Source organism: Podarcis raffonei, chromosome 15, assembly GCF_027172205.1.
Source record: "Podarcis raffonei isolate rPodRaf1 chromosome 15, rPodRaf1.pri, whole genome shotgun sequence".
Classification (NCBI taxonomy): domain Eukaryota; kingdom Metazoa; phylum Chordata; class Lepidosauria; order Squamata; family Lacertidae; genus Podarcis; species Podarcis raffonei.
In genome coordinates, this window is record NC_070616.1 from 2,160,417 (window position 1) to 2,183,743 (window position 23,327).

Genomic DNA, 23,327 nt, shown 5'->3' on the forward strand with positions numbered 1-23,327 from the left:
ATGAGGTAAAGACCGAAGGCCACACTCAGATGAATTTTCCAGAGAACAAAGGAGGCGTTGGAGATAGATGGATCAAGGCTGATTCCACACGGTCAACTAACAATTCAGTTCAGAACAAAAACCTGGAACGAACTTTTCAACTGGCCCATCACAACATCTCAGCATTACCCCCAAGACTGCACAATGCCGCTAACAATTCAGGCAAAAACCATGAAAGTGCCCAAGACGAATCTGGAATCAACCTAAATGAAAGACACAGCAAGGTCATAGTTTGTGATGCTGCGTGGCATCCAGTGCCAGTCGTACTCAGAGTAGGCCCATTGAAATTAATGTACATGATTACATCTGTGAGTCTAAGGAGAACTTAGTTTCCCAAGCCGCCTTCCCCACATGTCATGCACACACCGCCCCATCCAGCCACAACAGCAGCAGGCTTTAAAATACAAATAAAAATGCCATCATAATTCAGCCCAAAGACGGGAGATTGCGGTTCCTGCCAACAGCCTTTATTATTTACACTGTGCAGACCACATTTCTTGAACGGCCTTCTTATTTTTTTACCCATTAAAATCTCACGGGGCAATAAATCTGAAGTGTTAAAAGTGTCTCTGAGACCTCAGCTTCAAATAAATCTCGGCTCGATAGTCTTCTTCCCAAAGTCAGGAGGAATGAGGCAAACGAAGGTGGTCTCCAGAATCTCATCCTTTCCTCTTCTTTTCCTTCCTTCCTTCCTTTTTCTCTTCTTCTTGTTGATCTTCTTTCTTTGGTAAAAGTAATAATAATGATGATTCCAATCAACTCTGGAACCACTTGCCGCCAGATTTCTTTTTGGAAGAGGATTGTGCAGAATGCTACCTCAGGGATCATCTATAAATTTGTTTTACAGTATTTCATTTCTCTGGCCTGCCGTGAGGCTGATGTTCTCCATTTCAGTGCTGGCTGCAGCGAAAGAGAACCCCTCCTATGTTCTATGTGGCACAGAAATGCAGAATGTGAAGGGAGGGGAAGGTTATGCTACTTTTGGCTTTCACATCTTTAGAGAACAAGTGAGTTGTATGGTTGTAATGATCACGTTAAGAGAATCTGTGTGTTGTAGTGGTTAGAGAGGAACTGGGAGACCAGAGTTTGAATCCATCACAAGGCCTGTTGACTACCTCTCAGGCTAACCTACCTTGCAGGGTTGCTATGGTGGTTAAATGAGGAAGAGGAGAACCCTTTATGCCACCTTGAGCTCCTCAGAGGAAAAGGTGGGGCAGAAATGCAATAAATAAATGTATTTTTGTTATGATTGTAAATTGCAAGTCACATAAAAATCTGATAAGTAACAACACTAAAAGGAAATATAGCAGGGAACATTAAGCACAAGGGCCCAATCCAATCCAACTCTTGGGGTGGATGAACGGCTCTGCAATGGCCAGCTTCAATTTGCTACTCAAGCTGCTCTTAAGCAGGAGGAAAAAAAGATCTGTTTTGGGCTTGGTGCAAGTTGTGGCCTCAATTCCAAGGAAGCAAAAATGCTTCCGAAGGCAAAAAAATAGGTGGCAGCTGTGTGGAAATCATTCCCTGTGCTTGCTTGTCATTTCTCCTAAATTGCAGATCCATCTCTTGCTGTAAAGTTCTGATGTTTTAGTGATGAGGTGTATTTATGTAGCATCATTGCTTAGCTGCTTCTGCAGGGACTCTGCCTTCTCCGCTGTTTAGTTTCTACATTTTCAAACGAGAGCTGTGGGGAGAAGTTTTTACCCCTGGAGCTCCACCTGGCTCTGTTTGGACGTCTATGCCTTTCCGGGTGAAGCTTTAGGAACAGCTGTTCTCTCTGAGCCCAGTCTACCTCACAGGGTGGTTGTGAGGATAAAACAGAGAGTGCTTTCAGCTATATAGATCACGCTGAGTTCCTTGGAGGAAGGACAGGATACAAATAGGAGGAAGCATGATCCAGATTTATCATTAAGGGCGAGTGACTTCATTGTTAGGTTCATATGAACAAGACAATGAGTGATGCTGAGTGATGACAAAAGGGAATAAACTGTGTGTTTTCTCCCCTTCTTTCCCCCCTCGCCTCTCCAGTATCTCCATTCTTACATCAAGAATTTCAGCAGCGACATGTTCCAGCAATTGCTGCAACACCTCCTACAGTGTGCCAACGATGCACGTAACATAATCAGACACGACATCTGGCGGCAGATGTTTCTCCAACTGTTCTTCAACTGCGACCATGGAAAGGTAGCTCTACTGATTCTCGTCTAGGCAGCCCAGGACCTCCACACAAAGTGCCCAGGCTTGTGCCCTGGGAGGCCATTTTGGTGCTGCTAATGCAGAAGTTTCACTTCACCCCTGGAAACGCACTCCATTCTCTCTCAAGACAAAAATGCAGACCCTAACCCTAAATACAGAAATGCAGTTTTGACTGATGCACATTTTGCAAAGCAATTTCCCCTAATACAATGCATTTGTGTATGTTATTTTCAGTCATATATTAATATTAATACAACATTTCTCTAATAGATGCATTTTTTTGTATGCATCGGAGAAGTGCATTGCAAAATTTGGATACATGCGGATTTTGAAGGCTGGTGGAGTTTCACTTCTCATATTGTTTTTAAAAAGTTGTTTTTATTATTATTTATTAAATTTGTATACCGCCCTTCATCCATAGATCTCAGCGCAGTGTGAATTTGAGTTGAGTTTCTCCCCAGACCCTAGTAGAGAGACTGCAGGATGTGTGCAGGATTATATCTCTGCCATTGTTATTCCTAGTTAGGACTTCCCAAGCGCAGCACTGAATAGTAACAGTTTCTGGTCTATTGGAATAGATCAGTGGTGGGGAACTTGCGGCCCATGGGGCCTAATCAGGCCCGCCAGACTGTGCCTTTACCTGTGCTGTCCTGCAAGGCCCACCTTGCCCAGCATTCACTGTGACTAGCAGGGGCTCGGTTGGCAGTTCACAACACAGGGGTGGCTCATAGTCTCTCTCTTGCTCAACTTAAAAGGCAAGCAACTGACAGGATGGTGATGGTCGGTCAACTGGTCCCAAGGCCACCGGATGCTGAGCCCTCCATTAGGATAGTGACAGGCCTCTCAGGGAAACATGGAAGTTCAGGACAGGCATAAACTCAGGCGTCTGGTGGCAAGGACTGTCAGGAAATTGAAGTGACCCCCTCCACTTTCTGCAAGCCTGGCTCCAAAACCTTTGTGGTTGGCTTCTGGTGGGAAGGGGGGTAATAGCGGGGATGCGAAACATTTTCCCAGCCCTCCCAACAAGCACCCATAATGCTAGCAGATATTTGAGAGCATCGCAAGCAGGCAAGTGGGCTTGGATCATTTCCAAAAACAGAGTGTAAATTTAATGCATTTCCTTAGGCTTTGACCTGGTTTCCTTCCCAGTGCCGTAATCAGTTCCTGCTGTACCTAGACCTCAAGGGAAAGCAGAAAATGCAAAGGAAAACCATAGAAAAGACCTCTGCGGTTGCTGAATTATCTGTTTCTCCATTCTCTCGCCCAGCTGAGCATGCATGTTGTTCCCATTTCCTAATTTTCATTGGCTTGGGGGCAAGCCTCCCTTTCCCAGCACCAAGTGGGGTCCTCCACCTCGCTCTTGATTTCGGTCCATATGCACCCCTATTCCTGAGGCTCTTAACCTGGATCGTTTTGGGATGACACTGGGGAACCAGCATTAAATGCCTGGACCAGACTGGTTTAGGACCATAGGTGGCTATACCAAAACCTAGACCTAGGAGGTGGGGCTGGGCCATAGCTGAGAAGGTCGAGCATCTCCCTTGCATGTCAAAGGTCCCAGGTAGGACTTGGCGAGAGCTTCAGCTAGTCACTGTGGACAGTCCTGAGCTGCACAGACCAAAGGTCTGACTCAGTATAAGGCAGCTTCCTATATTCTCCAAAGTTAATTTATTGGAGTCTAGGTTTTGAGTGCAGAAGGTGCTGTTCTGTGGACTAGGCACAGACCAGGTTCTTAGTCTTTTATTCCAGGGCTGGCCAATCCAGAGGCTCCATGCTGCCTGCCAATCACAGAAGGCAATGTTGCACACACTCTTTATTCCATGTTGTATCTAAAATAGAACTCTGAGGCCTGAGGATATGCACACAGTCCTAGCCAGCTTCCTAGGCTAGATCCCAGCAGTGGCGGACCTGAGGGGGTTTCAAATTTCAGAGGCACTCTGTACAACGCCAAAATTTTCCACCCTTCCACCTCTCACTTTCCATTCTACATCATAGTTGTGGCGCCTACTGCAGCACCCTCACGGATCTCCTCCCAGTGCAACTGAACCAGTTGCACTCCTCTAAATCAGCCTCTGGTCTCAGCGTCCCAGTTCAAACCTTTGAGCCTCTGGCAAGCAAGTCAATTGCCTTGAATCCCACTGACTCGTTTGCCAGGATCACAATCTGCCAATCAAGCTTTTCTCTAGGGATGGATGAAACGAACAGAAACTCTCTTGGTTTCTCATTCTTCCTGTCTTAAATTGAGTTCTCCCCATTTCCACATCAGTTTTGTTGTTGTTTTTTGAAGTCTGCATTAAAATTTATTTGCATTTCACCCAACAGGTGCATTTTCACTTATCGCTATGCATTCTGTACATTGTTCTCGCTCTGACGTTTTTCATGTGAACGTTTTTCCTTTGGTGGGGAATATGCATTGCTTGGCTGGAAAACTGCATTGTTGCATTCAGAGAAGGCTGGATTTCAAAGGATCCTTGCATTCCAGTTTGTGAAGCAGTTCAGGAAGTCTGAAGAAATTTCTACTCCCCACCCCCATCCCTTCTTCTGACACCCTACATGCCCTGTCCTCAATGCAAGAGCCCCAGGTCACAGCCATAGCAGGCAGCTGGCTGGGTCTGATGGGAGTTGTAGTCCAAAGCGTTTGGAGGGCACCAGGTTGGCAAAGGCTGGACTAAATCAAGGAAGACAGCTGCCTCTCATCAGTCCTGCCCCTTCCCCAGGTGCTGCTGCCACTTCTACTTGCCGTTCGTAAGGAGCTTGGCTACCATCCAGCCATCTTGGGCCTCTTGCCAGCTCTCAACGGCCAACTCCAACCATTTGTTCCCCTTCGTCAGTGCAAGGGGAAAGCGACACAAAAGCAAATTGCTCGGCAGCTGCCAGCCTCACAGCCATCCAGCTCACAGATTTTAACTTGCAGATGTTTGCCAAAAAGAGCCAGCGTGGTGTAGTGGTTAGAGTGTCGGACTAGGACCTGGGAGACTAGAGTTCAAATCTCCCCAATCAGCCATGAAGCTCGCTTGGGCCAGTCATGGCCGCTCAGCCTCACATACCTCAGAGGGTTGGTGTGGGGATTAAATGTGGAGGAGAGCCATGTATGCCACCTTGAGCTCCTCAGAGAAAAGTGTGGGGAGAAAGAGAAAGAAAGAAAGAAAGAAAGAAAGAAAGAAAGAAAGAAAGAAAGAAAGAAAGAAACTGTTTCATTTTTGGTTTTTCAGATTTGCACCTGGTGAACCACCACACTGTGCTTTAATGGGAAAGAGACTTCAGAACTGGAACCGTGAAATAGCAATACGCATTAGCTCATTATAAAGTCGAAAAGTCACGTTCCTTTGGGGCTGCTTTCCTTTCCTTTAACCATGTGTTTCCCCTCCATTTTCTGCCCCTGTTTCCTCTAGAGTTTTCCTGCCTTTGTCATCTCTTTGCCCTCTCCCTGGGAGAGAAGGACTCCCTTGTGCTGCTCCTTGCCACAAGGCAGTGAGGCCTGCTGATTATTTTCCTGTCCCTCCGAGATAAGAGACAGGCTGCTTCCAGGGGGTGCCTGGAATCTGTTTAAGATAAGAACTACATGCCCAGAGCGTATTCAGAGCCTGAGCCGCAGAGCGTGGAAGCAGAGCCTTGGAGAGCAAAAAGTGGCTCAGATTCACAGCACATTGGTTATCAACTGTTATCAGCCATGACTAAGGTCCTAAGTGGACTAGGACCAAAGTAACTGAGTGACCTGTGGGCCAGTCACCATCTCTCTCAGCCTAACCTACCTCACAGGGTTGCTGTGAGGATAATGTGCAGAGGGGGAGAACTGCATATGCCACCATGAGCTCATCAGAAGGTGGAGTATAAATATCATAAGTGAATAAACCTCCATGCTCAGAAGCAGTCTATCTCAAGGTATCTCAAGGGGGAAAGAGAAAGCCGACCCCTCCAGGACTTGTTTGTGAGCTCATTAGAAAACCAGATGCTCAATTCGTTGGTTCTTTGGTCTGATCAAGGGTGAATTCTTACTGATACCACCATCGTAAGTTGATGCTAAAAATACCACTTCAGATCACAGCAACGCAAAGAACTGTAAACTACTAGCAAGCCTGGGGGAGTCCAGTTTATGTGAGGGCTGCAGTATGCAGTGAGGGGAGGTATATTTTAATTTAACCTTTTCCTCCCCTGCTACGGTTCTGACAAAAACTGCACTCTTCTGCATCTTCCACTGAATGGTGTTTTTTGTTTTTGTGTTGTTTTTAAACTGGTGTGAAGTAACACTCTGAACATCAGGTCTAGTTTAGCCTTTATTTGTAGATTTCATCTTGCTTAGCATTTTCTGGAGATGCTGTAAGGCCCTTTGATTTGAGCAAACATTTAGTGACTTGAGATGTGTGAATTACTTTAGCAGCAGCAGCAGCATTTAAAATAGGGTTTCAAATACAGTGGTACCTCGGGTTACATAAGCTTCGGGTTACAGACTCTGCTAACCCAGAAATAGTGCTTCAGGTTAAGAACTTTGCTTCAGGATGAGAACAGAAATTGTGCTCCGGCGGCGCGGCGGCAGCAGGAGGCCCCATTAGCTAAAGTGGTGCTTCAGGTTAAGAACAGTTTCAGGTTAAGTACTGACCTCCAGAACGAATTAAGTACTTAACCCAAGGTACCACTGTATATATTTCAAATGTTTTAAGTTGGGTGTTCTATTTCCATAGGATTCTTACCTGCCCTTGAACCCCTGTGTAGTTCAGAGCTTGCGTTCCAACTTCAGTGATCTACTTTTCCATCACCCTCTCTGTAAAATGGAGGATTTCCCCCCATTTGGGAACAACTCTGATTTCACAGGCCATCCAGTGTGGTTTTTGTAGTACTGTACATGAACCACCTAGAACTCAGTGGGAACTAGCAAGGCTTAAAGGTATCTCTGTGCTCTTCTTTCCTAGGTGGGGCTCTTGGACAGGCAGAGGATATTATCTTTACTGGAGGTCTTCTTCTACAACTGCTCCCCACAGCACAAGAAGGGATTCCTCGACCCCAAGAAATGTAAGGCTGCTGTTAATTAAAGGGCAAAGACCTGGTTATAGAGGAAAGTTTTTGCCTGGTGTCTGGAGATATAAAATGATGGCACCAGGCAAGCCTCCTTGGGGAGAGCATTCCACGAGCAGGGAGCTACCACAGAAAAGGCCCCTTCTTATATTTTCACCCTCCAAACCTCTCATGGAGGGGGCACACAAAGAAGGACCTCATATGGCAATTGCAGGGTCTGAGTTGGTTCATCATATCTATGTTTTATACGTACTTTAATGGTCTAGTATGTTTATGTTTGTAAATGAAAGTTGCTTGGAGACCTTGGTAACTAGCAATTATTATTATTATTGTTGTTGTTGTTGTTGTTGTTGTTGTTGTTGTTATTTTTATTATTATTCCTCCATTCCCATACCATGCCTCCAGTTTCAGGGTATATCAACAGCACCACCCTTTCTTATCCTAGGGCCAATTATAGAACTGGACGATATAGAGGTAGCTGAGTTTTGGGGGAATATGGAAGATGAGCAAATTTCGGAGAGGTCTAGCCTCAACATCCCAACGGGTGAACTTGGATTATCTGAGGAATCCATTGCCCTCAAGCTGCTCTTGAAAGACATCCTGTCTGACATGGAGATGACTGCACCTGAAGAGGCCCCTGAGGGGTCTGCGGCTGCTGACCAAGAGAAAGCCGGGGTGGAGCAAGAGGCCAGCCACGCAGGAGAGGAGGGGGAAGTCCTTCTAGCAACAGCCCTCCAGGATCAGGCAGAAATGCCTGCTGTAGAGCCGGGTTCTGGTGAAGCAGCAGTTCAGGAGGAACAAGATCCAGCGGCCCCAGCAGCTGCAGAGTCAGCCGCCCAAGAAACTGTTGTACCCACTGGCAAAGACGTGGTGCCTGTAACCACCCGGGTATCAGAACCAGTGCTACCTGTGGAAACCCTGGAGGCTGACAGGAACCCACAGCCCAGAAGTTCTGCTCCTGCTTCCCTCTTTAACATGCAATCTGGGCTACAGCAGACACAGAACAAAGAACTGGGCCCTGGTCAAGAGGCTGGCTTAGAGGGTCAAGGTGCTGCTGCAGAGCAAAGCAGTGCAGAAACAGCAGCAGCTCAGGAGGAACCAGGAAAGGAGCCAGAGCCAGGCAGTCGGGGGCAGCTGCACAGGAGCAGCGAAGGTGTGCCAGGTCCAAGCAAACGGCCAGGACAGAAGCTTTCAGGTACAGTGTGTTCTGCTGTGAAGCAGTGTTGGGTTTATGTGCTGGTCTCCCATGGGCTGATAAACGCCTTGCACTTCAGTAGCAATTACACCAAGGCCTGCAGAGCCTGAGGGCATCAGAAATGATAGGCAGTCTCATTCAGTCCAACCCAGGAACACGCTTTACAGCAGGTCAGACTGCTTGTGTTTAGCAGGGATGGGAGAACTTAACCACGAGCCCGGGTCAAACAATATGCTAAGCCAAACCTTATCAGAGAAGACCATACTGGGAAGTCTGCTTATACCATATCTACTGTATGGAGCTCAAACATCTGTGCACTGCACACCCACAGGCAAAGGCTTTGTTGTGCTCCTGCTGCTGGCTAATAAGTGGATACATTCTGGGTTGTTTTAGGATCAGCTGAGGTGGCTTCAGATGCCAAGAACATTTGAGGTGACAGTTTCTGATAATGACCACCTTTCATGAGCTTTTGCATTTGTATGGAAACAGGCTGGGGAGGCAAGAGAGACACACAGGGCTCATCCACACTGACCTCTGCTCTGCTTTCTAGTCACAGGTCTGGGCTTTCTAGGTCCACGTCTGAGCATATATATATTTTTGTCCCAGAGCTTTCCCTGTGAAAACATGTGTTTTACCACTGAATTGGAGCAAACAGCAATCCAGGGGAAACCTGATTGCCATTTGCTGCGATTTGTGGGTTTTCCTGGGGGAAGTGCCAGGACACACACAAACAAAAAACTCCGCTACGACCCAGACCTGTGCCTAGCAATGTGGCACAAAAGGAAGTGTGGATGAGTCCTTAAAGAAACAAAACACTACTCAGTCCCTTACCTCCCCACAACCATCACTCAGATCAGAGCTTCATTTTGGCCTGTTCTCAGAGCTGGTTTATGCATGCTTAACTCAAGGTGTGGCTCATCAATTGGATTTGTTCAACCAGAATGTTTTGTTCAACAAGAGTACCCACAGGTAGTTAATGAAAACAGCTTTAAAAAAAAAATAACATTCACATATCCATGCTCTTTGAGTCACAACAATTCAAGACTTCCCTGATTTAGATCTCCAAGCTACATATTCCAGATCACCACTTATTAGAAAAGGCAGGCATTCGCATGATCCCAAGGGCCAAAAGCCCAAGTAAAAAGTAATGTTTTTGTCTGACACCTAAGAATAGGTAAATATAGTGTTGCATGAGACTCCCTGAGGAGAGCGTTCTACAGTCAGGAGCCACCACGGAGAAGTGCCTCAGCTGATTATTGCAGGGTCTGGCTCGGTTCATGTGGGCAGAGGTGGTTTTGGAGCTGTTTGGGATCCTGAGCCCCATAAGGCTTTATAGTTCAAAACCAGCGCTTCAATTTAAGCCCGGAAACTAACTGGTAGCCAGTGCAGTTATGCTGGAATTGGTGCTGTATGTTCAGAGTGTCCTGCCCCATATAAATGTTTAAAACAAATGCATATATAAAAATTAAGCGTTTCATCACACGCCAGGGCAGATTACACCATCTTTAAGGCTCCTGTTTGCTCCAAAATATTATAAGTGAAAAAGAAACATGGAATCACTAGCTAGGGGCCAAGGGTTGAGTAATGATTAAACAAGGACCATGAAGGAGGCAGACTGCCATCTCTGATAGCAGGGATCACTTTATGATCATTTCCTTTAGCATTTCCAGTTCAGTGATCATGGCTCATGCTACTCAGTCAAGAAAGAGCCGCTGCTGGGCTCACCTGAGGGCTTCTCCACCCTTTCTAGAGTGTTAACACTGCGGGCCGTGATGGCCCTTCCCTGCTGCTCCTAAACAGGCCTGCCACGTCATCACAGAAGGCTTGCTACGCCATCCTGATGGGGCTCACCAAGCCTCAGGGTAAACAAGGCAGGCTGCACTGGATCCGGGTAGGGGGCAAAGGTGTGGAGAGTCCCAGGACACGAGGAAAGCTGGAGCTGGGAGCTCAGAGGTGCTTATACTTTCAAATGGGGGGTGGAGAAAGAGACACGTTTGCTACAAGCTGAATCAAACGCTCATTTTAAATGCTAAAGAGAGAAGTAATTATGATGCTACAGATCTGGCTGCATCTTCTTAGCTCAGAAAGAAATCACGGCAGTGAGGTGCAAATGTAAACCACAGTTTACATGAGCTTAACATCTGTCCAGAGCAATGCACAAAAGTGCCAGCATTGAAACACACATACACATCCCTGCCGCAATTCAGAACTGTCCTGCAATCTCAAGCAGCTTTATCATGCGACTAGCTCTGGCTAGCTTCTGCTTTGGGGGCTTGATCTTGGTCCTCCATCCTTGCCTATTCACAAACATTGTTTTCTTCCTCTCTTAGTTTCAGATTTGCTCTCAATGCCCAGTGGGCTAGACAGCGAGACATGTGAAAAGGCACCTCAGAAGATATATGGAAAGATATGGTCAGGTGATTGCACCCATCAGCATTCTTCCACATCCTGTTTCTATAGTCTGCATGTAGCTGTCGAAGCTTGGCCTCTTTAGCAGCCTGTTTTGTGTTGCCTCCCCTTCCTGCAGGTAACCTTCAGACTGCTGACCTGTCCTTCGTGTACACCGACTATGGCAAGGAAATCCGGGAGGACTGGAACAACGAAAGCACCAGGTTTCCAGGTGTGATGTTTTATTAGAGCACCATAAAGTAATCTAGTTCAGGCTACACAGGAGTTCATTTACAGGAATGCCCCTATAGTCCATTTCTGTGACAAAAAGGACTTTGCTTATGAGTAGGGGTGGGGGTGAAATCTGATTCAGTTCACATTTAAAGGCAAACCTACCATACTTGCACTTTCTGAAACAATGCGCAAACCGAAACACAACCAACCTTAAGAATTCACACTTCTCCAAATTTTGCAATGCTGTTCTCCAGCCAAGTAAGTTGTACAGAAATGCACATAACTAGTGGAAAGTGGTGAATTTCAGAATGGGAGCTGTGAGCAGCAAATGCACTCATGATTATCTGTGCTCACGATGACATCCAGACTGTCATACATGATCCTGCTTTCGATATGGTTTGAACTTACAGAATTTCCAGGGTGGGAATACTGCTTCATTTCCAAACAGTGCATGTCCCATAACTTCTTGCTGAGATCCTGTAACATTTTATTCCACAAACATTCTGGTGATTTTTTTGCCTTGCTTTTTTACACTGTGGCATGAGAGCGCCCCTCCAGATTTTGATGATGCTGTAACACTGGGGATGCATCGCAGAACATCTAATAAAGCAGACTAATGTGCAAATGGTCCAGTATAAACCCACCACTAATCCATTATTATTGGGCCAATGACATACTGCTGCTTACACCTGGGAAAAAAACATTCTGGAAGGACTGTGGGCTCTTCTGCTTACTTATTTTCACTTGTTGAGCCCTGAAAACACCCACAGCTTCAAATCTGTATTGCACAGGATGTAACCTTCCCTCCTTGCTTCTAGACCTGCGCATGAATATGATAGAAATCCAGGCCCGTGGGCCCCCGTCTACCATAAGCAGCTTTGACAAGGAGTCCCTCAACCTGCCACAGTTTGTGCAGCTCATGGAGACCTTTGTTGGCGAAGAAACGACTCTGTCAAATGTGAAGAGGCTTGTGGAGTTTGTGAAGGAAGGTTATGTGCAAACCGAGAAAGAGAAGATCAGGCAGATGGAGAGAGTAAGCAGAAACATCATTTCCCAAAGCATTTTCTCGGGTTATTGTTCGATGAAGCAGGAGCCTGGCTAAAATCCATGCAGTGAAAAGGACAATGGTCCTCATTATATGCATCTGGGATGCTTCTCTGGGCCTGGGAAGGGTCTGTGTTTTTTTTGCAAGTACCCTTATGCAAACCCATAAGCCACTGGTGGGGATTGTGTAGCCCTCCAGATGTTGTTGTAGGCCAACTCTCATCGACCCAAACTGGCAGGCTGAATGGCTAGGGAAGGTAGGAGTCAGGCATGTCCCAGGACATTTTGCCTCTTGAGAGAAAGCAGAAAATGATGCACACTCTCTGAAGCCACTTGCCAAAGCCACCCTCCCACCCACCCCTCCACCTGCCAAAGCTGGCCTCCGTCACTACCACTGAAGGTGGCAGGGGAGAAAAAAGTAGGCCAGAGAGAAACAGGTAGTGGCAGCAGCAACAGTGGGCAACAAGTGCAGGAGGTGGCGAGTGGCACAAAGCATTTCTCGGGGACCCTGCCAACTGTCCTCTATCTGCCACCTGAGGCAACTGCCTCACCCTATCTCACAGGGGGGCTGACCCTGACTGGAACTGGAGTCCAGCTACAAATTCCCCATTCCTGCCACGAGCCACATATTGTCAGAGCTCAGCACACTCCAGTCCATCTCCAAGCTTTTTCAACCACCATGTTTCATGAGTTTGTTATTTATGTGTATCTGCTGAGCTTGTGCCCATGAATCGCTGCAACTGGTGATGTGCTGTCCTTTTTCTTTGCCTTCTGTCTCTATCAGATCCACCAGAATTCTTTCTTGGTCCGGCAACAGCTCCTCTTGGCTGCGCTCTTTGAGAAATGGGATAATGAATGCTCTGGGTTCTTGGACATGCAGGAAGTGGATGCTGTTTTGTCCACCTTTAAGGAAGGGATGGAGCAAGAGGCATTAAACAAAGGTAGGAGAAAGGCTTTCTGCTGCCTTAGTTTGCTACTGAACCATCTCAGCTTGGTTCAGCTGTAGCCTTCATCTTAGTTGCAGCAGCAAGGGCAAAAAGCCTTGTGGCACCTTGAAGGCTCAGTAGGGGAGCATCTCCTTCACCCAAATGAACAGCCTTTAAGATCTGCTGAGGAGAGCATGCTTTCCACCCAGAAAATAAAAAGAGTGATGCTGCTTCCAGACTGTCACTACTTTCCACACCAGATTCAGTCGCATATGGGCAAATTCAGGTTGCATTAGAGTGGATCTGGAACTTAGCACAAGGAAGCTGCTTCAGAAAATAAAACAAAACCAGGCCTTTGCAGTTAGGAAAATGATGGGAAAAGGTACTGGAAAGTGTAGGATAAAAATTGCTTGACATTTTATCATATAACCTCCCCACAAAATTATCAGAACAAATCAATAAATAGCATCTGCTGTGATCAGTTTTAAAAATTGTGTTTGTGGTGATTTAACATAGATCCTGTTTTTTATATACAGATTTTATAACTCTTGTTTTAGGGTGGTATTCAACTAAGTTTTACTCAGAATAGACACACTGAAATTAATGAACAAGAGTAACCTGGGTCTATCAATGTCAAAAAGTTTATTGTGAGAAAAACTTAAATGGGATAATTAGATGTGAGCTAACAACTATGGCAAATCCTGAAGCTGAGAGATGTTTTGCCTGCCATATGATATCAGTATTGACAGGGTCACTCAGCTGCCCTTTGCTCCAAGAGGCACAAAAACAGGATAGCTGCCCTGATCCAGCCCTTAATTCTCATTGCCCATAAAACTGACTGGGCCTTGAATATTTGAAGAAGACTTTATCTTGCTCAAATACTTTGTTTTCCTAAAAGTCCCCCATTCATCATCTTGCCCTTTAACCTCATTATACATATTGATCACAGTCATATGCCATTAACAACAGATTCCACATTTCTATTTTTTCCTCTACTGATTTCCTGTTCACTTGATATACCAAACACCTGGAAGCTTTTCTTTCCATTCCTGGGATCCCCACAATTTTTACTTTTGCATGAAATAAAAAATGGAAGCCCGGCAATTTTCCAGAGAGAACTGCATAGGCCAAAAGAGAGAATAATAAGGTTTTTCTGTTTATTGTCTCTTTTTCTGCACTTCCTATTGAGAACTTTTCTTTGAAAAACAACAATTTGGAAAAACTGTACAAGAGCTCCCTCTTGTGTGCAAAAGTATATTAGCAGCAAGAAGTCATATGCGGATAAAGACAGCAAGCCACTACTAGGTCAGACCATTCAGTATTTCCTACTGACAAAGGCTTTTCAAGGTTCCAGGCAGAAAAAGGTCTTCCCCACCCTTACTTCTTAAGGTCCTTTAACTGGAAATGTGTGGACCAAACCCAGGACCTTCTGCATGAAAAGAGGGTGCTCTTATCACTGAATTATGGCTCCTTCCCAAAACATGAAGCGTGAGAAGTTAAGATTCACCCCCCACCCCCTTTTCTATAAGATTAAATTCAAGGATCAAGTTGTTCCCAACAACCTGGTCAAAATATGAGTATTAAAATCTGTAGCTATTTTTCAAAGCCTCAAAATAGGAAGTAAATAACCACACTGTGTGATTCAAGTTTGGGGGGAAGGAACGATGGCCACAAGGTGTAGGTTGCCACTGTTGTAGTCATCATCCTGACCATATGGCTGAAGGGTGGGGTATACGCTTTTCATAACGAACAAAAAACAAAGGAGAGGAAGCAACTGCCTACTGTTAAAAACTATTGGATCTGTTCCTTCTTGACATCTGAAGGGCCCTGGTGTGAAGAATGGACTAGGGGAAAGGTGGGCATGTGGGATTGCTTGTGGTCCTGCCTGATCCTGCCATTGTTTTTTGCTACCTGCATAGCCAAGCTGCAGCTCCCCATACCCCAGTGGCATCCCAGCGGGATTGTGAAGTTATCCCAAAGAGACTTCCAAACCTACATGGAGCTGGTTGTCTCTGAGCTCACCGGCGACGAAGACGAACTGCTGGATAACATCGTGGAGTTTCTCATGATGGCGGTGGAGCGAACCCACACAGAGCGATTGCGAGGCAGTGCGCGGAGGAAGTGGCTGCTCAAGATGGAGCACGCAGCTGTGACTAATGGCGGGTGCATCAAACCGGTGTATGATCTCCTATTCAAGGTTCTTTGTCGGGTGAGTGTTTCTGCCACAGTCTTTCCCTACACGGAAAGGCCAATGTGTTTTGGGGTTTTCCATTTCGGGGAAGAAGATTAGCTGCATTGATGGAGGGCAGATGAATCAATGACCAAATGGTAGCAAAATTACACCTCCATGTTCCCGATAGCTATCACTGGGCTTATATAACCAAATGATGGAGAGAAACGAAGAGATGCAGTCGACTTCTGGCAAAATACTGGCAGAGTGCTGGGCTTGGTCTGAACCAGCAATGGCATTATGTATGGGGCAAACTCAGGTACTGAGACAGATTCATGCTCCTGTGATTCCTCTTAGCAGTGAAGACACATTATTGTATTCAAACAACTGGAGTTCTGTGCCAGTTATGGGGTCAGCCATTCTAAGAAGGATGTAGACAAAACACAAACAGAGGAGGGCAATAAAGATGGACATTTGGACAGTAAGTCTTGTGAAAAGAAGTCTGAAGGAAGTGGACTATGTTTGGCCTGGAGAAAACTGAGGTAGATTATAATAGTGCTGTTGAAATACTTGAAGAACTGTGTCACATAGAAAAGAGCAGATACATATTCCCTGTTGCCCCAGAGGGCAGGACTCGATATGATTGGCTTGTTACAAGAGGTTAGGTTTTGACCTTCTTAACAATTCTATTAAATTGTGGGATAGTCCCCAGTGTCATTCATCTGCTGACATGTTGTCAGAACCTCAACTTGCACATACAGGTTTTTAAGCACAGGTTGGATGGCCATCTGTCATGTATGATCCAGTTGAGATTCCTGTAGTGCAGGGGCTGAACTAGATGACCCCCAGGATCCCTTCCAACTCTGCAATTGCATGATGAATCCCACAAAAAGCAGTGGGACTTGCATGCCTATGAAATGGTTCCAAATGAATAAGCATGCAGCCTTGGGGAGAAACAGAATGAGTTCCATGTAAATGAGGGCTAGCCAGGAGCATGGGGCATGTGTATAAAGATGACTGGCTGAGGCGTCTGCCTTTCATCTGCAGGACACAGATGCCCATGGAGACACCAAGAAGATCAGTGCTTATATCGCCCTTTTGGAATATAACTTGGTTTCCCCAGAGCGAGGAGATGTTCTCCTACACTATGTAGCATGCACAGAGGATGATGCTCCATATGTCCTAAACCAATCACTTTTCATGGATATGGAAGGAGTCAGGTAAGAAAAACACCCACAAAACTGTTTCCTTTTCTTGGGTGATCATTAGGCTTAAGTGTAGGAAAGACTGCACATTCAGTATGGGTGATTATATTTCTGTGTTTAGCATAGCATGCCTTTTTGGTTCTGCATTTTAACATGTAGGATCTCTAATTGAAAGTTAGAAAACAATCGCAAATTCTTTAAAAGACAAATAGCAGCACCTATTGTCAGAACAGAGGGTTGCATAACAGAAACAGCATTAACCCTCTGTAGGCAAGAGGTAAGTGTCTTATTGCACTTTCCACCGTGAATACAGAAACATCACCTCTTGAGAACAGAAAAGACATCAGAGAGCAGAAAGACTCCTCCCTCCCAAGTCTCCCTCAAAAATTATAAATGATAAAGTGGAGCAAAATTATTTAATGCCAATTGTGAGTCTGCACACTTTTTTCTCGTAGCTTTGCAGCAGCACTAGACGACAAGCCAATCCATGTCCCCAGAGTTCAGCTGCATGGAAACATCCACTTCTGGAACCAGGATCGCCCCCTGGAAGAGAGGAAGGGCTCCTTCTTGGTGCTGCCGCTTGAGGATATCCGAAGAAGAGTCTTTGGTGTTCTTGGTCTGGACACTCTCCAGGACAAGAACGAGAAAACCATCTTCGTGCCCCACGAAATCCGTTTCTATCAGGTGAGGGCAGCAGGGAGGCTGCAAGGGGACAGCCACAGTCACTGCGTGAGGGCCTGGCTGGATTCTGTGAACAATGTTCATTCCACTGGAGTATGTGATTGCAGTGGCGTTGCCTATAGGAGTCCTCTGCTTCAAAAGCCCCTTTGATATGCTTAGTTTGCTAACGTTCCTGCTTTAAAATTTTACATTGCTTTCAAACAAATTATAACATATGTTCATCCTCTAGGGGATTGCAAACACGTTCAGCATAGCCTACCACCACATCCGCACCAAGGAAAGTATCATGCAGGTCATCATCACGGCTCTGGGATGGCTCTTCACCCGTGTGTCGCTCCTTCAAACCATCACTACGTACTTCATGGAGCCTGGCGAGGACAGGGTAATATGCTAGCAATTGCAAAGAGGACTGAGATAAAGTATGTGGAGCACTTAGGAAAAGCACAAAAAGGGGGCGGGACTTTTCTGTTCATATTTCCCCCCAGTCTTTTTCTTTTAGGAACATAGGGAACTGCTTCATCCTGATTCAGACCATTGGTCCATCTATCTCAGCATTAACTACACTGACTGGCAGCGGCTCTCCAGGGTTTGAGACATTCCCAGGTCTGTGTGGAGATGCTAGAAATTATAACTGGGACCTTCTCCAGGGAAACAGATGCTTCATCACTAAGTTACAGCCCTTCCCGAACCATTTTTTCTAACAAATGGTACAATCTCAACCTTACCCCCATACACCACCAGAGGGCTGTGGTGGGCTCTGGTGCCTCTAACAATTACAGTGGTACCTTGGGTTAAGTACTTAATTCGTTCCGGAGGTCCATACTTAACCTGAAACTGTTCTTAACCTGAAGCACCACTTTAGCTAATGGGGCCTCCTGCTGCCGCTGCGCTGCCGGAGCACAATTTCTGTTCTCATCCTGAAGCAAAGTTCTTAACCTGAAGCACTATTTCTGGGTTAGTGGAGTCTGTAACCTGAAGCGTATGTAACCTGAAATGTATGTAACCCGAGGTACCACTGTACTGTACTTGACAGGCAGTCATTTAGCGGATAAAATCTACACCCACCCCAGGTCCTGTGGCATTGATCTTCACGTTAGGAAAAAGCTTCACCTGCTAAATTTCTTCCTATGACAGTGCTGTATTAGGCATAGGAGGCCTTCCAAGTCTGTTCCACACCCTGTCTCCACATGTTTATCACCCCGGGTCTTCTCTTCAGCATACAGAATATCCAGGGTGGCAGACTTCCCGAGAACAGAGACCAAGAAAACAAATCAGAAAGTAAACGTCATCTTGCCCATTCTGTGGCTTTTAAAAATGCAGGTTATGTCACTGTGGTGCCACACTGGATGTAGATTACACCATCAGCACCAGCTTCTTAACTGCAGATTGGGGTGGTTAATCGGTTATACTCCCATCTGTTGCTAGACTCCAAGGTTCCTGACAAGAGAAACTTCATCTTGACTTACAGGTATGTAGCCATGTTGGTCTGCCGTAGTCAAAACAAAATTAAAAAATTCCTTCAAGTAGCGCCTTAGAGACCAACTAAGTTTGTTATTGGTATGAGCTTTCGTGTGCATGCACACTTCTTCAGATATCATCTTGACTGTTGTTGCTCCTCTTTGCATTATGAAATGCAGTTTGGAGTCATGCAATATGCACTTCTCCTGAAAACTTTTAAATAAAAGTCTTGAAAAGAAGTACCGGTACAAGAAACATCTCCATTGTGTCTGATGGTCCTACCAAAGGCTTTGTGCAAAAAAAACCAATGTAACGTTGATGCAAAGGTCTTCTGTGGTTAGTCCTTAGGCTATCAGCAGGTGGAGCTGATGCATTACTTAATTCTTCTTCAAGGGACTGAAGATTAAATTCCTACTTTGCAAGAGGCATCCTTTGATATCAAGATGGTATCACGCTTTTGGCAGCAACCTGGTGCCCTTCAGATATTCTAGACTACTACTTCTATCACGCCCAGCCTCCGGGGTTTGTAATAGCCACATAACCTAATGACAAGCTGAGCCCAAAAGAACCCCCTCATTGATAGTATCCAAGGCTGGCATAAGGGCTCAGCATTTTGGAGCACTTAGCAAATGCTCTCACAACTTAGCAGGTGGTGAGCCTTTGGCCATTCTCACTTAAGCAATGTGTGTTGTAGCATGTTAGACTAGAACCTGTGGTCCTGGCTTCTGTGAGAGGCAGTTTATTGTTCTTCCACCCCAGTTTCAGTGAAACATTTTCTTATGAACAAACTAGATTTGGTGCTGCTCTGTTCAAACACTAGCATTCAGTTAGCATTTAAACACAAACTTACCCAGTTTGCACTTTTTGAAACAATGCAAAACCGAAAAGCAGCCATCATTTGAAATTCTCACTCTTCTTAATTTTTTAATGCAGCTTTCTAGCTAAGTGATGTGTACAAGGATGAATATGCAAACTGTACATAAAAATGTCTATATTATTGAAAATAGCATACACAAATGAATTATATTAGGGGGGAATGCTTTGCAAAAATGAGTACATTAAGCAAAATCGCATAGAAAATATGTGTATTAGGATAAATTTGTACTTACCATATTTTTCTGTGTATAGGATGCCCCCTATTTTTAGGACTCCAGTTTAAGAAAATAGAGGGAAGATTTCCCCATGTATAAGATGACCCACAGTTTTTCACATATTTTTTAATTAAAAATCCTAGTCATATACATGGAGAAGTATGGTAAATACTGATGAATTTTCATAAACTCTTTTTTAAATGCAAGCTGATGTGGAAATGTAGAGAACTGAAGATGGGAAAAATGAGAAACTGAGAGAAACCAAAATCGACAGATTCCCTTACCCCTATTTATATGTATGCAGAAAGTCCAGGTTCCATCCCTGGCATTTCTGCTTGGGACCCTGGAGAGCTGCTGCCAATCAGAGTGCACAGTACTGGGCTAGGTGAGCAAACAGTCTGACCTGGCAAAAGTTAGCTTCCTATGATTCACTGGCCAATAATCTGTATTGTCCCTCATAATTTTTTAGTCTTTCTCCCCTCCCAAAATATTTACACATCTATTCTTGAGGTGTTTCCCACCTGGCAAGCTCTTTGCACTTTCTCTTTTCAAGATGCATGACTATACCTTGCGTAAAGTAATGACTGCAGATCAGAATGAGCCGCTGGAGGTCCATCTCCCTCCAGGTCCTGTGGTCAGAAGAAGAGATAACATATTCAGGTGAGCTTTATTATCATCATTATTTTAAATGTATTGGTCCCTATTTTTTGCCATGGCAGCTCAAAATGATTTACAATATAAAGGGCCTAATTATATGTTACATTAATGATGTGATTAGCCACCATGTGGTGGGTTCTTAAAAGTTTCCAGCCACACAGAGGCGCATGCATGATTGCCTCATGAATGCAGCACACATGGAAGTGTAAGCATTCCCTCCCCCAGCCACTCTATTTTGCCTGCCTTGCTGTGAGGTGAGGTGCAGCCAGGATGTAAGAGAGGACAAGGTTCAGGTCAGACTCTGGGAAGCCCAAAACTCTGAAGGAACAAGCTGAAACTGAGCCCTTTTGTATAGTAACAGCAGCAGGTGCAGCCTGATTGTTGGAACCACCAGAGCTGCAAAATATAGCCTTTTCCCAGCAGTTTCCTACTGCGACGAAGCAGGGGAAGCTCAGGTCGTCTAGGGTCTTCCGCAGTGGAGACCTCTGAATCAGAAGATGGCAGTACCACATCCTTCATTTGTGGTGGGGAGGGGACACTGGCCCCACATATTCTTCTGGTAGCAGCACCCCTGGGGCTGGCCCTGTACTCCCTTCCCTTTCAGCTCCAGAGTCCCCACCTCTAACTTCTGGTCCCTGATAATATTGGTGAAAAGCACAGTATACATTTTGTTTGGAGAATCTGGATTGTCGTCTGCTTATTGTTAACGGAAAAATCCGAGGGCTCCCTTGGACAAAAACAAAGACACCAACCAGGATAACTTGGAGCAAAACAGCCTCCTGTAGGCTTGGCCTTTATTGAATACTGTCGCAACAGGACTCCCACCCACAACAAGATTAAGCAAAATGGAAGCCCAGAACAAAAGAAGACCCAACTTTTATTAGTTACTAATCCCCCAAACTACACCCCTAAGACTACATCACAACTACATCACAAAAAGGAGGGGTTGGGGGAGGAGTTGTGGTGGTAACCTGAGTGTCCTGTCACCTGGCTGGTTCCCCCTTTCCCCCCTCCCCATGAGTACTTTCCAGGTGACAGAGGGGAGCTTGCAGTTTCCTGCCTCCAGAGGGAAGAGCTGATCATTGTCCTTTGTTCCAGTCTGTGCTGAATCCACTCCCATATGCAAGTTCTTTGTGATCTTGATGGTCTTCTGTCTAGGACCATCAGGGTTGGCATAGCAACTGGGCAGGGCCTCCTGTGTATGTGCTGGTATGCTCAAGGGATTATGGCTGGCCTGTATCAAACCTTCCCCATTTTGTAGTCCTTCCTTCATGGAGTAAAATAAAAGTGGAACAGTGCAGATCTGATGTATGGTTGATTTTTTATGAATTTATAACAGAAGCGTAGCGTATGTAGTGTGTGTGTGAAGTTTGTACAAACTGAATGATTGGGGGGGGGGGGTTTCCTGCGACATTATAAACATACTGGTTGCAATCTGGATGCCAAAGCATGCTAGAGGCCTTTGTTGTGGGTGTTGTCAGATGAAACTCTGTATGAACATGGGGCTCTGTCTCCATTTGATTACTGGTTTGAGGGAAATGGTGCTTCTTTGTCCATGGCTCCCCCACTGGTTTCCGCGCCAAAAATCAGCCCATTTCATGGCACTCGCTTCCACATCCTGGGCTTAGTATTTGGGGTTGCTGTTGGGTTGCATGGACTTCAATAGTCTTCTTTGGAGTAATGAAGTTGTGGTTTGGAAGCTAAGAACACTTCCCTGGCTTTCTCGAGAGGCAACATACTCATCTTCCAAAGTAAACCACATTGTTACTTCAGTTCTTATCAAATACTCTTCATTTTCTTAACCACAACTCCACAGGCTTATCTGTTCAATGCAGCTTTCCAAAGTGGTTGAACTTAGCCAAAGAGTTGTCTGCATGCCTTTGGAGTCCCCTGCTTTTTGTTAAATTCTACAAAGGAAATTGTTCTTAACTTGCAGCCTAGTGCAGCTGGCCAAGTCTCACTGCAGATTGTACCATGGTGGGAGAGGAAGTTACAGTGGGGACTCTAGGGCTGTGTACACATCACCATACAGCAATGTCACCCCCCCCCCCAATTTGGATTGAAGCTGGTTTGGTGAAAAACACATCAAAGTGCAGTATTTCATTAAACATGTAACATGTCTCTCTCATATCGGTTTCTACAGCCACACCACACTCCTCCATTGTCTCCTGAGACAAACTGATGCCAACAATATGTATTGTGGCTAACAATATGTATTGTGGCCAATATGTATTGTGTGTGCACGCCACTTCCCTAAACAGCACACTGGATTCAGAGGAAACAGGAGCATGAACACATCCCAAGAGTGCTCATCTGCCATCCTTCCTAGATTGCAAGGCAGAAAGTACCATACAACAAGCTTTGTATACTCAACATTGACTTTAGGTTTGTGTCAAACAGCTTCTACAACAGCAGGTTGGCTGGAGCAAAGGATATTGTAGAGCTGGGAAATGTTCATAAAATGGCAACCAAAATTATTGTGGGTTGGAGCAACTACCCTATGAGCAAAGATTGCAACATTTGAGAATTTTTAATTTAGAAAAAAGACGAGTGAAAGGGGGACATGATAAACGTGTATAAAATTATGCATGGTGTGCAGAAAGTGGGAAGAAAGTTTTTGTCCTTCAAAGTCCAGGACCTCAGTCGGGTCACCCAATGAACCTGCTTGTTGGGGAAGTAACACGGGAGAGATTTTTATCCCGCTCATAATACTAGAAACCACTGGGGGCATCAAATGAAGCTTAAGGTTCTAAGATTTAGGACAGACAAAAGAAAGTATTTATTCACACTATAGAATTTGCTTTGAGATGTAATGACGGTCACTAACTTTGATGGCTTAAAAGAAGATTAGACAAATTAATGGAGGATAAGGCTATCCTTGGCTACTAGCCACAGTGGCTGTGTTCTGCCTCCAGTGTCAGAGGCAAGATACCAGCTTTCATAAATCACAAGTGTAGACTGGGCTGTTACACTTGAGTTCAGTATCTGTTTGGTCGCTGAGAGCAAAGGATGTTGGACTACATGGGCCTTTGG

The 23,327-nt window shown here is 45.3% G+C and overlaps 1 protein-coding gene across 4 annotated transcripts in view; it reads left to right on the forward strand.

Moving 5' to 3' along the window:
- Positions 1-23,327, forward strand: part of EFCAB5 (EF-hand calcium binding domain 5) — a 45,532-nt gene that overhangs the window by 17,243 nt on the left and 4,962 nt on the right. For all 4 annotated transcript variants that reach the window (XM_053366540.1, XM_053366543.1, XM_053366541.1 and 1 more), the window contains 12 exons: positions 2,068-2,223; positions 7,143-7,242; positions 7,691-8,440; positions 10,771-10,857; positions 10,968-11,060; positions 11,881-12,095; positions 12,891-13,047; positions 14,952-15,241; positions 16,250-16,422; positions 16,863-17,091; positions 17,318-17,470; positions 20,191-20,297. In XM_053366540.1, coding sequence (XP_053222515.1) covers positions 2,068-2,223; positions 7,143-7,242; positions 7,691-8,440; positions 10,771-10,857; positions 10,968-11,060; positions 11,881-12,095; positions 12,891-13,047; positions 14,952-15,241; positions 16,250-16,422; positions 16,863-17,091; positions 17,318-17,470; positions 20,191-20,297 — 2,510 coding nt within the window. The remainder of the gene's footprint in view (positions 1-2,067; positions 2,224-7,142; positions 7,243-7,690; positions 8,441-10,770; positions 10,858-10,967; positions 11,061-11,880; positions 12,096-12,890; positions 13,048-14,951; positions 15,242-16,249; positions 16,423-16,862; positions 17,092-17,317; positions 17,471-20,190; positions 20,298-23,327) is intronic.